Raw genomic sequence first — 15,600 nt, forward strand, 5'->3', positions numbered from 1 at the left:
TGCTGAGGGGTCTGCCTTCACCTGGAGACCAGCTCGTCCCATCACTGGAGGGCTTGGAGGGGCTAGTTGCCTGCACAGCTCTGTCATCACAGCCCCTAGTTCTCCATGTGCAGGAAAGAAGCACTATGAGCATCAGTCACAGTGGCTATGACATGCAGAGTAGGGAGTTTGCAGCTCAGACCCCTTGTTGGGGACATGGAACTAGTAGAAGTGGTACTCAAGGGTCTAGCTGAAAGGGGACTTGTGGATTCCCCTTTGCCATCACAACTGCAGCGGTGGGAGATCAAGCATCACATTTTTCAAACCGTACTGGCATCTAGATACAGAAGACACTGCTGCATATCTGAAAAGCTTCCGCTGACATCTTGTCACACTCTGCCTTGCAGTTAGTTGTGCCAGCACAGAGTAGGGGGAAACGTCCCAAATCAGAGTCTTGGCACTACAGCCTACAATTACTAGCAGGAGAGAAACACCCCAAATTCAGAAAAAATAAGCCAATGCTTCAGGTCTATCATCCCCTCAAACTAGGTGCCAAGACCAGTGCCCTTGCTAGAGGAACTCTTCATGGGAGTACACTAGGCTGCACCACTGATTAGTGAGGTCTGCAGGTCATCAGTGCAATAGGAAGCAGCTGGGCCAGAGCCTACATGTACCATGAGGGCCCCAAGCTGGGTTAAACCAGGTGTCTTTCTAGCTCAGTGTGTTGGGCTTCATGGAGCAGCAAGCAAAGCCTGTTATGCTACGTGCCAGCCCAGAGCAGGCAGAGCTCCTTCAGGTGCTGAAAGGGTGGTTTCTGCTGTGGATAATGTTAAAGTTGCTGTAGAGGATGTCTGACCTTTCTCTCTTTGTGTCTAGGGGAGACAAGTTATCCATAATGAGCCTTCCTCCCTCTCCAGCAGATTCTTGTACCATGTTGTTCAGCTGAGGATGGTCAAGTATCTGGTAGGTCATTTCTGCTGTTGGAGAACTTTGAGGCTAAGGAGAAAGGGGGTAAAATCCTGAGCTTGGTAGTTTCTTTCACTTCTCTCTGTAATGTCATCCTCTCTGCTTTTTCAGTCTCTTCCTTTTTGCCCTGCTTTACCCCGCTCTGCAGGTAAAGTTGTTCATCCTCTGTTTTCCTTCCCACTCCAGCTTTTGCCCTCTGCCTGACTTGTTCTTGCATTGCTCCCCTTCTGCTAATGGTGGCCTGTTATGTGCCCTGAGCAATAGGTGTGTCTGATGTCTCTTGCTGCTTCCCTGTCTATCAAATAAGCTGTAGGGAAGGAGAGGGTATTTGTTCTCACTGTTAGACTGCTTCTATCCTGCTGGATCAGAGCCTAAGGACCTGCCTAGCTCCTTCTACAGCCTGGGATTACTGGAGTTGTTCTTCCTATCTGGCTCTGGCAGCTGAGCAGTCCTAAGGCGGGAGCATTAGGTGCTGGTGGGGAAGCCAAGCACACAGGTCCAGTGTGCCCATGCTGAAGGGCACCTGGGTGAAATTTCCTCTTGTATATAGGAAAGTTGAGATCAAATGCACTTTGGAATTTCATTGCAGCAGTCACTTTTCTTCTCAGCCTCTGGATCAGAAGGGATGGGAGATCTTTGGGGACACAGTAGAGTCTGATAACTTCTATTTTACATGGCCAAAGTTGATCTCAGCCTCAGCAGTACATTATAAGAGTGCAGGGTTGAAGGGTTTCATTAAGGACTTTAACTAGCTGGAAGGTCTTATGCTACCTAATGTAATTCTCTCCCTTTTTTTGCTGCAGCTGATGGTCCTTCAAAAAGTATCAGTCTGGGTTGGATTTGTGGTCCCTATGGAGACTATCATCAGCAAATTCCACCCCACACAGTCTCCCAATAGGCCCGGACGGCTTGCCAAGAAACGCCGAGGGAGRCTAGCACGCATCCTCTTCTCCATCATCCCCACCAGGTTCCAGAATGTCCTGGGCTATCTGCCAGCAGACTGGGGCCAGAACAACATACCCAAGGGTAGGAAACAGGGTGTCCTGGGGCACTTGAAGGCTTTGCATCTGAGAAGCACTAAGCATGATATCAAAACATATTAGGCCCAGAGCTCATGTGCTGGGTGAAAGTGGTGAAACAGAAAAATGCATGTGTTTATTCCATATAGATTGTGATCATGCCTCCTGTGAATCTTTGCAGAGATCCGAGAAACTCTAATCAATCCATCTAACAAAGCAAATAAGAGGAAGAGGGATGATGTAGCTCTGGAAGAACAGGAGTCCTTGGTGGTGATCTTGGAGAAAGACCTGCTAGAAGATGACTCTGAAGATAACACATATGAGGTATGAAGTCCTGGCTGCTGAGTAGATCAGTTCCTCAGGGCTTGAGCACTTGGAAGATCGTGTTTGGCCTTTGTGTCTGTCTGGTAGACTGGGAGCCTGCAGAGGAGCTTGTGCCGAGCTACTGCTCGGAGAGCTGTAAAGAGGCCTTCTCTATCGCACACCCTTTAGGGATGGTAGGCTATCCAAAAATTACTGGAACATCACATCTTCGGTGTCTGAAAAGTGTGGGTGCCCCACTTGCTCCATAACACTGAGGTTTCCTTTTAATCGRCATCCCTGCAAAGAGCAGCTCAGCCATTCTTTGCTGTTTGGCTTTGTCTCCCAGCACAGCTGGGAGTGAGGTTTGTGCATTCCTCCTCAGACTGCCTCTTTCCTCCCACAGCCATCAGAAGTAGAAACAGATAGTGAGGAGTACAAGTCCCAGAATGACACTGAGACAGACTTGGAGTTTGAAGAGCAGGAAGGGACCATRGTACTGAAGGAATCATCAAATCTCCAGGTGAGTGAGCCTGTACTCTGTTGGCTGCAAACTTGTTCCTGGGTGGATTTGCAAGTACTGGCATAGAAAAACAACCTTCAGTCATTGCCCCCTTTGCTATGAAGGGAAGGGAGGTGTGGTTCAGGGTTCTGATTTTCTTGACCTCCTGTGGTTGACTGTTGTTGAAGCCCTTACAAAGAAGGTGAAGAGACATGAAATCTCTGTCCTCATCCTGCAACCTATATTGGCATAGTTGTTGCCACAGGACTCCAGGTCTTCCCCTGCCACCTTGATTAGAGCTGTGTGGGCTTACTTAAGAAGTTCAGAACAGTTTAAGATCATTCATAAGTTCCCTGTGCAYTGAGCTGCAGTCTGAACATGTCCCTGATTCTACAGGTGGAGAGTGTGCAATTTGCTTGGGATAGCAGCACCCCAGAGCTCCAGGCTGTGAGCACAGAGGAGGAATCAGAGGTTCCAGCTGTGTCCAGCAGTGGGGAGGATGCTCCAGGTGTCACTAGCAGCGATGATGAGGATGCCCAGAAGCCACAAGCTGATGAGAGAAATGGTGATGGCAGTTCCCAGGAGCAGGGAGCTGATGCAGATCATAATGGGAGCAGCTGTTTATTGCAGAATGAGGTGAGGACTTTACTGTGTTGAGTAAGAACTCTTTCCCACCCTCTCTTTGTAGAGTGAGAGATGTGTGACAAGCTGTCTGTGCTCAGAGACATTTCTGCTTGGGAAGCAGATAGTTCTTTCTCCCTATTGCTGCCATGTGAGGTATCCTCACTGGACAAGGAGACATCCTCAGTCACAAGTATGCTGTTGAAACGATGCTGAGTGTGCTCAATGCACTTGGTATCTTCACCCCTTGTGTGACAGGACTGCCAGATGCCTGTTGGGCATCTTGTGCTAGTGCCCAGTGCAGCCACCTCYGAACCAGAGTCCATACCAGCAGGTCACCATTAGTCCTTGATGATCTACTGGCCCAAAGATCTTGCATTTTAAAGTGGAAAGAATCTATGGGAGTCATCACAAGTGACATTATGTAGGCTCCTTTGCTGCTCTAGAACCATCTGTTCCAAAGCTCTGACCAACAGCCTTCCAGTGCCTGATGATACCGGTGCTAGGCAGCACAGCTCGCAACAAAGTGAATAAAATGCACAGGAAGATGTGCTGGATACACTGGTTCATGCAGTAATGCTTACCTTGGCTGCTTCCCCTCCCCCCCCCCATCCCCATGCTGATGTTAGCTAGAAATGGTGCTCAGGGTGAAATATCTTGTTTCCTAGGATAAGCAGGAGCTTTGACTCGTGGGCCCAGATCTCTCTGCTGTGGCTATGAAGTGCCTGGTTCTCTGTGGCCACTGTGCCATGTGAGTAAGCTGTCCAATTGAATGCCATGTTAATATTTTGGAACTTTATAATAAAATTACCCTATTTTTCATGTGAATTGAGAAGCAATTGGCTCTCAGTACCTGGAGCTGGCAGGCTCTGTACGTGCACCAGATGGCATGGTCATATGGCTGCACCTAGCCCAGGGTATGGGACTGAGCTGCTTCCTGTCACTGAGCTCAGGTGGGAACTGGGATGCCAGTGGGACCTTCCACTTAGATTGTCCCATGGGGAAGCTTTTTACAGACCTAGAAGCTCCACAAACATGACAACCTCCGACAACAATAAGAAAGCTAGCAAGTCTCTGCCCTTGGGATAAACCAAGTAACTTCTTTTGGAGCCCAGAGTGCTGCTTACTGAGTGCTTAAGGGTCTTTCATCTACTTTTCAGCTCCTTTGCATATTTCTGCATCGATCCTTCTTCCTCTACAGAGGATTCTGATTCAGTGCAGGAGTGAAGGGTGATTCAGTGTCTGCAAAGGCAGATTTAGTTCAGGAGCTGCATGAACACAACTTACAGCTATGGAATGACTTGAAAATGACCAACACATTATCTGGACCAAATCACAGTAGCTGATTCTCTTTTCAGTTTCAATTTTCCAAATGTGAGCTGAGCAAGCAAAAAGGCTCAAGGAGACTGACGATATCTCCATCGTTTGAGGTCTGCCTGCAGGCCCTGTCTGGTGCCCTGTGCAACTGCATTGAGCCATATTTGCATGTGAATAAACTGTCCCTTGGGCTAACAGTGCTCCAACTATTAAAAATAACTGTGGCATATTGCAGAGGGCATGTCTTGTTGAATAAGCTGAGCTCTCCAGCAGGCTTAACTTCATACAGGGCAAGTGTGGCTGGACAGGCCAGGTCTAGCATGGAAACAAGACGGCTAGTTCTGCCCTGCTTGCATAGCAACGACTATGCTTGACCTCTGCCACGGATAAAACATTTGAAGTGCAAATCCTTCCTCCCACTGAAGGGAGCAAGGGGGATTGAAATGCCCCAAGGTTTTGTTCTCATGTCTTCCATTGCATGTGGGCTGTAATAAAGAGCAGGAGTTAAAAATCTGACAGAGTTGAAAGGCAGGGCTGTGATGAGGTTAGAGGTGTCCCTGCTCGCAGACCCTGCTGGGCCTTAGCTGAAGCAAAGGCAATCATGTGCTAATGTTTTTCTAATTAAAGGTTGTTTTATCTGTCAAAGGTAGCTTTGGGGCATGTTGTGGTCTGTGCAGCTTCTCCTGGTGGACTAAAGCAATCTTGTGAAAGGCTGCTCTGGCCAGCAATGAACCTTTTAAAGGAAGGAATCCCTTTATTTGAAATTAGTGGCTGGGTCAGGACCTCTCTCCCTGGGCTGCGACCCTTGAAACCCTCTCTGGGGCTCTAAAGTAGGCTTTCCCCATACAGCTCCTGCCAGACACTTGCAGGGCATCTGGCACTGAGATTGCTCCTTGTACATATGCTTGCTCCTTGTACATATGCTTCATTGGGGCATGAAAGGGCTGTGCCTTGGAATGGACGGAGCTGGTTTCCTACAGGTTAGACCAGTATATCTGTGCACCCTTAGTGTGCCCAACAGTCTTGAGTCACAAAACTCTGGTAGTTACAGAGCCATTCAGTATTCTTTGCCATGGTGGTGTCTCTTTAAATGTAAATATGCCTCTTACCTTGCATTATCTGCAGCTGCAATGACACTGGTATCCTTACTGCTGAATAACAGCAAGATTTTTTTTCTTAAGGTTGATAAAGAGCTGATATTGCAACTCATGGATATTATATTGGGGTCTGCATTAATTCAATTGCTCCTCAATTGTATTTGATTGCTCTCCTGTTCTCTGCAGCCAGTGTTTTCAAAGCAGAGATTAGTAAAATATTCTTTAGTGGCATATAGCTAGGTAAGGGCTTTCTCTGAAATCTGTACAGGATTTTCATGCTTACTCCTGAGCTTTATCTCAAAATCCAGTGTTATTGAACAGGAGGCTTTGTTCACTGTCTGGGTGTCAGGCTGCAGAGTGATTATGCCTTAAAATGTAGCAAGGAAGGGACTAGCACTGAATCTGGCTCTTTGAGCTCACCTGCAAATCAATTCTATGCACACCTGTCTGCAATGAGGAGCATGCCCAAATCCTCCCAGAATCTTAAGCCCTGGTTTGAGAAGAAGAGAATGGAGATCAGTRTGATGCAAGTAAATGGCTTAGAGTGAGAACTGGATGCAGAGCTGTCTTATTCCAAGGTCATCACCTTGAATTGAGCCCAAGTAAGTAGGTGGTGCATGTTTGTAATATCAGCAAGGCTAGACAGGACCCTGAAAAGGRGTGAGCTGATGGTTGTTCTAGTAAGAACTCAGTCTGGAGAGAGAAGGCAGGGAGCCTGGGAGGTGTGTGAATGGAGATCTGGCTTCTGCTGACAGCTCCACTGATTTTCTTCTTGTTGTTGTTTGTGTGGTTTTTTGTTTGTTTTCTTTCGTGTGTGTGTGTGTGTGTGTCTGGGAGCAAATGGCTTGTGCCCCTTGGTGTGGGCAATGGGTAGATATTCCTCTGCGCTCAAAGTCAAGGGTGCTTAGGTCTAATCTGCTCTCTCTTCTGAATGGAAATAACAGATCTGGGACATGTTTTACGGAAGATCTTCACACCTATTCCCCCCAGCTGCTGCTTAGCCGTGGTGTTAGGACAGTGACATCTTGGATGTTTTCTCCTAGCAGCATCTAGCAGCAGAGGACCAGTTGTCCTCTGCAGGTCTTGCAGAGTCAGCTAGTCATGGTCTGTGTAGGCTGGCAAAGAATGGCAGTTGCAGCTGCTGCATGGCCCTGCCAGTGGAGGGAGAGAAACAACAGAAGTAAGGCCCCCTTGGGCCAGGATCCTGGCACAGTTGTGAATTGACTGCCCTAAATATACACTTGAGCAAGGGTTTCATTTAGYTGCAATAGGATAAGGCTTGTACATCACAGAAATACATATTCATTTTTAAAAGGTTCTTTAGAGTGGTTCAGTGGTGCTGCCACAGGCCTGCTCACCAGGATGTCACAGGGGGCCTAAAAAAATGCCTAAAGCATTTTTTGATGATTTGATTTCTCTTTAAGTTGCATTTGGGTGGAGGAGGCAACTGAGAGTAGGGCAAAGCRGTGAAAGGACAATCTGTCCCTCTGCCAAATGCCACAAGTCTTTGCTAAGTGCCTTTGAGTGGCCTCTCTTGCCACTGCTCCTCCATGTCTCAGTCTCTGGTTCTTYGTCTATGGTCCCTCTTTGCCCCTTGGATGGGAAGATGAAGCACTGAGATCTGCCCAAGGATGTTCAGGGAGGCTGCAGCCAAGCTGGAAGTCCACCTTGGGTTGGGGGGGTGGCATGTGAAGAGCAGCCTGACTTAGCATATTACTGAGCTCTGGTTGGATGGAGCTGTTCAGCATCCTTYTAGCACTCTCTGGAGAAAGGCCTGAGAGGGGAGGTGGGCTGTGCCTGGCTGTGCCTATACTCTGCTTGTGTGGTGGCTTGGCCCAAGGAATGAGTATTGCCTGAGCCTAGCTTTTGTGTGGGCTCTACTTATCCTTCCTCCAGGTGCCAAGAGCTGAGCAGAAGAGGYGGTTTTGATGCTAAGTGAGGCTCTGGGGTTATGCTGTGGGACTGTGGAAGAGGGATGAGGAGTTGTGTTGAGGACCAGCTGCCCTTCTCCCTCTGCCCTCCCTGGCCCCTGCAGCACCCCCTGAAAGTCTCTAAGCATCGTGTTTTTGGGCCACATTCCTGTGCCTCCTTCCAGAGGTCAGAAGGGTTGGGACTGTAGGAACACCCAGGGCTGCAAACTATGGCCTTGGTCTGCATGCTTGCCAGCTCCTTTGAACACGCCGTGCTTTGGAAAGAATCAAATGTATCTCTGCTCCTGGGTTCACTTGGACTCGGTGGTTTTGTGGGTGACTGTAGGGCCAGTCTCACCTACTTGCTCCTACCTCCTGGACCAAAAAAAAAAAAAAAAAAAAAAAAAAGGCTATCCTCAGCTCACTCTCCAGAGCAATATGGGTGCTTTGAGAAGAAAGTTATCTCTGGACAAAGGAAGGTGGGAAGGGGAATAGGAGGAAGGGAGAGAACATAAGAAGTTGGGGAAGTGGTGGGATGATGAAGAGGAAGAGGGTGGAATTTGAGGGGAGCAAGATGGGGTGAATGAAGGTGACTTGTGCCCATAGAGCTGGGATCCCAAAGGTTGTGCTGCAGCTGTGAGGAGGCTGCACGTTTGTGGACACATGGGCCAACAGGCCTGGAAAGGGCTCCTTGCTAAAGCTATGATGAGGGAGTYTTGTGGAAAACAAATGGCTTAATTGAGGCAAAAATGATAGCAATTAGTGTGAGCAAATCCAATTAGGAGCCACTGACGGATTACCTTGGGCCTGTCATTGGGAGCATACGCAGCAGGGGTAGCACAGGAGCAGCCCTGCAGCCTAGAAATGCCAGGAAATGGGGCCGTGGAGAGGTGTGCGCTCTCCCGGGGCCTGCTTTCATTAGCAGTCTCATTTCCTTGAGGCAGGCAGGGCCTGCTGGCTCTGTGCCCCTAATTAGGATGGAGAAATGGATTTAGGGGGCTGTACTCAGTGAGGTGAATTGTTGGCAGCTGGACACTGATGGAGGAATAGTAGATGGAGCAGAAATTCTCCCTGCAGTCTACAGTGTCATAACAAATGCCGTCATGGTTTAAAACTTCTAATCAAGAGCAGGGTCAAAACCCGCTTCCACGGTTGCTCCAGTACTGGACTTGAGCATTTTGCTCTTTTCCCCAAGGAGCAGAGCTCTCTTGAGCATCTCATGAGCTGCAGCTGCCCCTCTTCTCATGTTGTTGCCCCATCTTTTGTGCTATCCTTTATAGCCAGCTGCAGCATTCCTCTTGTGCAGGGAGGCTGCAAGTGGAAAAGTCTTCTGTTGCAGTGCCCCACCCCAGCTGGTGGGTCTGGAGCAGCACAGACTGCAGTTGAGGAGTTATCAGATAACAAGCAGTTCAGGAGTGCAAAACTACTTCAGTTTGACCTGAATTTGCAATGGAAAAATCTCTGAATGGAAATGAACTAAAAAAACAGAAAAGGTTATGAGGTTAAATGTTTTTTAACATAATTTTTAAATATAAGGGTGTTTCCTAGTGCTATCACATGCATATAACAGTCACCCAAAAACTTCATTTCCAGCAAAATCATGTCAACTAACTTTTTTTTCCCCTTCCTCCTTCTCTATTTGGATAAACAGAACTGATGTCTTTCTCTTCTCTGAGCTGTTCTTTTTCTGTTCAGCCTGATGATTTGCCCCCAAATCCATTATTCATGCTATTATAGCGGTTTCAGCAACACCTGAAACAAATCCCTGGCCTTTTCTAGTCCAGCTCTGTCTCCTGCTTTAGCTCAGGAGTGATTCACCCTCATGCAGGGGTGGAGATRTGTCTGAAAAAGGGCTGGGTTCAGCATGTGCTGGCCAGGGGCCTGTGCTGTAGTTYTTGACAATCTCCATCTGCCTGGCCAGCTGTCCTTTGAGTGAGTCCTTTGGTGGGGCATCTGCTGTCAGGGATGGCGGGAGAGGTGCTGAGTTTCAGGCTCTTGGCATAAGCTGCAGTCTGTCTGGGTGGAGAAGGCTCTTCTCCCACAGACTCGGTCTTTCCCCAACTCTAGTGCTGCGCACAGACAGAGTAGCCTTATGCAGCAGTGTCAAGGCAGTGCTGGTGAACAGACTGTTTTTGTTCAGGTCAGTGACACCAAGTCCGKCTGAACAGTTTTTAACTGCCTTAGCAGAGGATTTTATTAGGGCATCACTCCCACTTAAACAAGAGGTTTACCTGGATGCAGGAGTCCAGGGATGCCTTCAACAAGCTAAAAGGCATTTGTGTTGGCACCTGAGGGGCTGTGTTAAGCCCCTTTGCAGCAAAGAGAGGTGTATCCAAGTATGTAACTAAATCTGATCTCTTGCTGCACCAGAGCACCAAAATTGAACTTCTTTGATGTACAGTCCATTCCTGCATGTCTATACCACAAGAGCAAAATATTATTTCACTGACAAAGAGCTTCTGGCCATGAAGGATACCCTTAGAAATGAAATTCTCACCTAGAAGGTACACAGTTTTCAGTCCAAATCTTCATGGATCACTCATACTTTGAATGTCTAAGTTGGCTGAAAGCTTTCAGCCAATATTAGCGCTACTGTTCTTGTTCTAGTCCATTGAACTGGGGCCAAGCTGTTGGTCACAGCTGGGAGGCATAGAAAGACCAGTGCTGTGCTGGATGCTGGGCTAATGTCCATCTGGGAGGTGGAAAGCTGAGGCCTAGAGACTTGTTTCACATCCCGTAGTGAGCAAAATGATTGAAGCGTGAGATCTAGCCATTTGAACTCCACATGCTACTTCAGCTGAGTTGGGAAATGAGCTAAATCTCTGTCACTTAGGGACTCTGGTATGTCTCTTTCTAGTCAACACTGTAGCAAAACCTCTAGAAAACAAATGGGAAAGAGTGTATGCTGCAGACATAAATATGCATATACATTAGGTGCAACTTGCACAGTAAAGGAGAGTAATTTTCACATCTGATCAGCTTCATCCATGCTTTCTCCAAAATGTGCTGTATTTATTCATATTTCATTTAAGATACTGCAAGATAGTAGCTTAAAAAATGGGAGGTGACATGAAAGCTGAGAATGCTGGAGGGAAACCAAGGACAATTCCCATCCCAACCCTCTGCAGATGAGGAAGGATTAGGTTCTCCTCAGTGAGCCAAGCAGCAAGCTCCAAGTCTCAATCTGCTAGATCTGTGCTCTAGAACTAGCTCCAGCTGTGTAAGCACAGAGGAGCTGGACGGGGGAAGAGGATTGCACTGGGCTCACCTCCTGCAGATGGAGCAGAAAGAGGCAGCTGAGACATGAGATGCAGGAGAACAGGTTCAGGCAAGTAATAGGACTGGCGCGTAGACCTCTTTACCTATGTGGCCCCTGTTCTGACATCTCCCCTTCTCCCCCATAGACCTCGTTTGCTGTAATTGTGGGTGACCCTCTGCATAGAGCGCTCTCCCTCTACACTGTTAGTGAGCAACTCTTCCTTCTAATGCGTCCCCACCTCTCAACCTGCTAGGAGTAGAGATCTGGGCATCGTGCCTGAAAATCTGCAATCTGAAAGCACAGACAGGGTTGCAGGTCACTGATTTGCCTTCCAATGGACTTTTTGTTTTATTCATCTTGTCATGGTTGACTTGCTGTCCCCTGCATGCTGTGCTCGGCATTTCCAAGGGTTCCAGTTGCCCACCTGAGGCTGCTGTTCTTGCAGAATATAGAGGGGACAGACAATCTGCTCAGATTTTCTTGATGGCTCTTTCAGCCTTCATAGCAGCAGCAGCTCAGATATATCACCAAAAATGCTTTTTCTGGAGCCTACAACAACAGAACACATGTAGCTCTGTGCCATCCAGAACAATCTTGGATTGCATCTTCTACTGCATGTTTCAGCTGATTCCCATATCATCTCCTGTGGTCTGTAGCATGGAAAGGAAATTTAAGGACCAGCTAATCTATCTCCATTGGCCAGCAAAGAGCAGTTGCTCCCACCTTGGGGTCGTACCTGATAATGTTTTAAGGTTTTAATGCAACTAGGATTTGAGGAAGAAGTACAAGCTTCTGAGATCAAACCCAGCCCTCTTAAATGTTCAGAGAAATATATGACTTCTAGATGGCTTCTCTCTTGCTGTTCTTGCTTGTGAGTTAGCTTTGTCATTGGCTGTGGCTCACATGTGGATCAGAAACCAAGAGCTTTGCACAGAACATCAAAACAGTCTGGTTCCTGGTTGTCTTTGACATTCCTTGGGTGTCCAGACAGCAAAGGGGGATTTTTGAAAGGGGAATTTCACCCCAGGGTGAACACCATAAGATGTGCACAGAGCATGTGGCTGGTGGAAGAAAGGCTATCACTGAAGGCAGCCTCCAGACACTTCTCAATGCCAGTGGCCATGAGGCAGAAGTCCTCCCAAAAGCCATGCATCACCCATGCAAGAGTGCTCCCTATCTAATAAATCGTATTAGAGAGACAAGATACAATGGGACTTTTAATTATAGAAACAATTACCAAGGGCTAATGATGGCAGCAGTTTGATGGATTATTGTTACTCTTGAAGTTTAATAAAGCTCTGGTAGTTTTTATCAGATGAGGAGAGCAATCAGACAGTGTTTCTCGTATGCTTGCTTTAACAACTACAATGCACCTCTCCTCTTGATTCTTCCCATTCTTTTCCTCTCCCTTCACTGATGAAATATGTTTGGGGGCTTTCAGCAAGTGTAGGGGCTTGACTAGATGAAGTTTCTGTAAAACTCATTATGGGAAGAGATCAGATGCCAAGGTGTGCCGGAGACATCTGGCCAAGCTGAGCAAAGTAGTGTCAAAAAGGGGAGCCAAAGAAATGGGGCTGAGTAGAGCCCCAATGATGGGATAGACTCTGCAAAGGAACCATCTGGCCCAGCACCACCAATGGCAAGGTGGATTTGTGCCCAAGACTCATGAAATTCAAGGGAGGTCTTGAGGTTTCACAAACCTGATTAGAATAAAAACCGTTAAGAGGATCCATAACTGGATCATTTATCCATAGATAAATCTGAAGAAACAGTGAGTTTCTGATTAATGGCAGAGTTAAAATCATAGAAATATAGAATCTCAGATAAATGCATTTGCTGAGTGTTATCATAGAATGGTAAGGTTGGAAGGGACCTCTGGAGATCATCTAGTCCCCTCAGCGTAGCCCGTATGGGGACTGAACCATGACCTTGGCATTAGCAGCACCACGCTCTAACCAACTGAGCTAAACCTGCCCCCCTAAAATAAGTGTGCTTAGAAGGGAGCAATTCTGTAGCAAATGCCAACTTTTCAATGTTTTTACTTTCCCTCTCTCAATATTTTTCAGCCAAAATTGTTTATTTGTTGAATTTGCTATTTGATTTGCTCCTTCTGAAGTTTTGGTTTAACAGAAAAAACTTACAAGGAAAAGCTGTCCATCTGTTGCTTGTGGGCCACTGGCAAACTGCTCAGATAGTGCCTGGACTGAGCCTTCAGCTCTCGTCTCACTGTTACTCTGTTGCTGTAAACAGGGAGATGCTGTTCTCCACAAAGTACATCCCTTCACAGCACCCCCCCTGGAGTGGGCACGGTGCCCAGTCCCAGTGGGCACTGCTGCATCTCATCCCATTGCCAGGGCCAGGAGGAACATGCAGGTGCCTTCAGCCATCTTGTGGCCACCGAGCCATGCAGCTCCAGCATCAGCAAATTTGCGCCTGAATCTTTCTCAGTAGATGTTTTGACCCGTCCAATTTTCATATCCCAGTAAAACCCTACCACCTCCCTTATTGCCTCCCAGCAGCTTGATGAGCTGGGCTTCGGCTGCCCTGCTAAAGATCCTGCCACATTTAGCTAACCTACTTAGAAAACACTAACAGAGACGATGGCTCAGGAAAATACAAAAGTCAACGATAGTTTTCCTTTGCCTGCAGCCCTTATTATCCCTCTGCAAATGAGGCTGGCTTGGCTGTGGAATTGGGGCAGCTGTCAGTTGACAGAGGCTGCCTGCAAACAGCCTCACGCTACTGGGGACACAAACACGGAGTGATGGAAGAGTGAGAGCTAAGCTGGGGGTGGAGGCGTAGCCAGAGTTGTCATTCAAACCGAGGGGTGGATGGAGCCACACTGAGCTTGAGGCCTCCACTATGGCAGAGAAAACCGATGCCTCAAGCTACCTAGTCCTCCCTTCCTTTGCAGGACATTTGAGCACCTAGGAAAATGCACTCAAGGGGCACACAAGGCTGAGTGCTAGACTGAGGCACTGTCTGCCCCAGGGGAGTTGCCTTTAGGACTTTGGGGAGAGGAGAGCATTGCTAGAAAGAAGCGTTTCTGAATGGCTCCATGCAACCTGGTGTTTGTACCACAAATTGTTCTGTCTGTCCCACACAGCTCTTGGGCTGGGAGCTGTGACCATGTGCCATCAGCTCCATGCAGGGGCATGCTGATGCTGCAGTGTGTTCCCTCAGCAGCACCCAAGCTCCCAGGTGCCAGCATGTGCCCTGCAAAGCACCTTCTCTTCCCTGCAATGGTACTGCACAGTGTTTGTGTCTTTCAGGCCACCCTAACCATAACTGCTCTTCTCAGGAGCTACAGCACATGCCTGGAAGACCTTCAGATTTGGCATTTGATGATATCGCTGCTACATGCCAAAAAAAACTCGTCAAACAGCTGACTCTAGGAGGCAGATCTCCTGAGCACAGGTCTGTGGATACCAGGATCTTCACTGTAGTCTGCTGCCCAGAGATGCAGAATCACTGTGCAATCACTGAGAGGTAAATCCTGACCATACATCCCCAGACAAGTACATGCTTTACCCTGCACCACAGGGGAACCTGAAAGCAACCTTAAATTCCCCATGACTCCGTAACAGAGCAGAGGAAGGACAAGTTGGATGACTCTCAACCCAGATCACTGTCTTGGACATTTTCTCTAGCAGGGCCTGAAGAAAATTTAGCAGACCAGCCTGTGCAATGTTGGATTAATAATTCATTACAACAGGCAGAACACRGTGATCTTCACCTCCTGTCACATATTAAGTGTGCTGGTGTGAGGTGCAGAGGACTGTCATTGGCATGAGGGGCAGGGAAGGATGGTAGAAATGGCCCTGGTGTACACTGCTCCGTTCCTTTGGGCACAGCAGGACCCAGCTGCCCCAGCTCCTTCTGACAGTGCCCTCTGGTGACAGTGCATGGGGAGATGCCCTCAGGCCAGGCTGAAGAAGGGCTCCCAGTGTGAAGGCTGCATGACTGGCTCCAGTTTCCCATTGGGAGGAGATGAAGTGGGGTGAGGATGTTCTTTACCAGAATTGCGGTGGACAGAGCTGGGACCCACTTTTCAGGGGGTCTGGTACCTCCATAGCTTTCTCTGTGGATAGTGACCTCTGAGCTCCTGGCTCTGCTGCACTCTGGGCTGGGAAAAATCCTCACTAGGAGGAGCTGCCTTCACGCCCATTTCTGTGCTGGTAATTAAGCCAGGTCTTCAATCATTAAGTCAGTAGCATGCTCCCTGCATGGCTTTGGCTTATGCCGACTAGCATTGCTCAGACAGGTCCTGGGGATGGGGATGGGCCTGAGACCCTCCCTAAAGGGCAGGCTGGATGTGGACACTCAGTTTTGGGGTGGGGAATGGAGTGGGCTGTGCATTCATTGGTGCAGGTGTAGCCTGTGCGACCTGGAGRTGGACACCTTGCAGAGAGATGCATTCGGTGCTGAACAACAAATTTATCTGGATCTGTTTGCCAGGTAGAGGACTTGTTTCCAAACAGTTTTTCTTTAATTCAGTATGTGGGTGGATTTGTTGCCTGTGAAAGTGAGAGACTAATAATGCTGGCCCGGAGCCAGGCGCTGTGTTGCAGCACAGCTTGAGTTCTCACCTACCATGCTGATGCTCCTCAGAGGCTCCTCCAGCCCAGGC

General features: G+C 48.1%; 1 protein-coding gene across 1 annotated transcript; it reads left to right on the forward strand.

Annotated features, from left to right (window-relative positions):
* The first annotated feature begins 712 nt into the window (after nucleotides 1-712).
* On the forward strand, nucleotides 713-11,223 carry LOC146590292 (uncharacterized). Its single transcript, XM_085314817.1, has 7 exons — nucleotides 713-775; nucleotides 856-942; nucleotides 1,749-1,971; nucleotides 2,146-2,288; nucleotides 2,671-2,787; nucleotides 3,163-3,402; nucleotides 11,116-11,223. The coding sequence occupies exons 1-7, from the start codon at nucleotides 713-715 to the stop codon at nucleotides 11,221-11,223; spliced, it is 981 nt and encodes a 326-aa protein (XP_085170943.1).
* The last annotated feature ends 4,377 nt before the right edge of the window (nucleotides 11,224-15,600 follow it).

Source organism: Rhea americana, unplaced genomic scaffold, assembly GCF_003343005.1.
Source record: "Rhea americana isolate MKP2758 unplaced genomic scaffold, rheAme1 scaffold_412, whole genome shotgun sequence".
NCBI classification, from domain to species: domain Eukaryota; kingdom Metazoa; phylum Chordata; class Aves; order Rheiformes; family Rheidae; genus Rhea; species Rhea americana.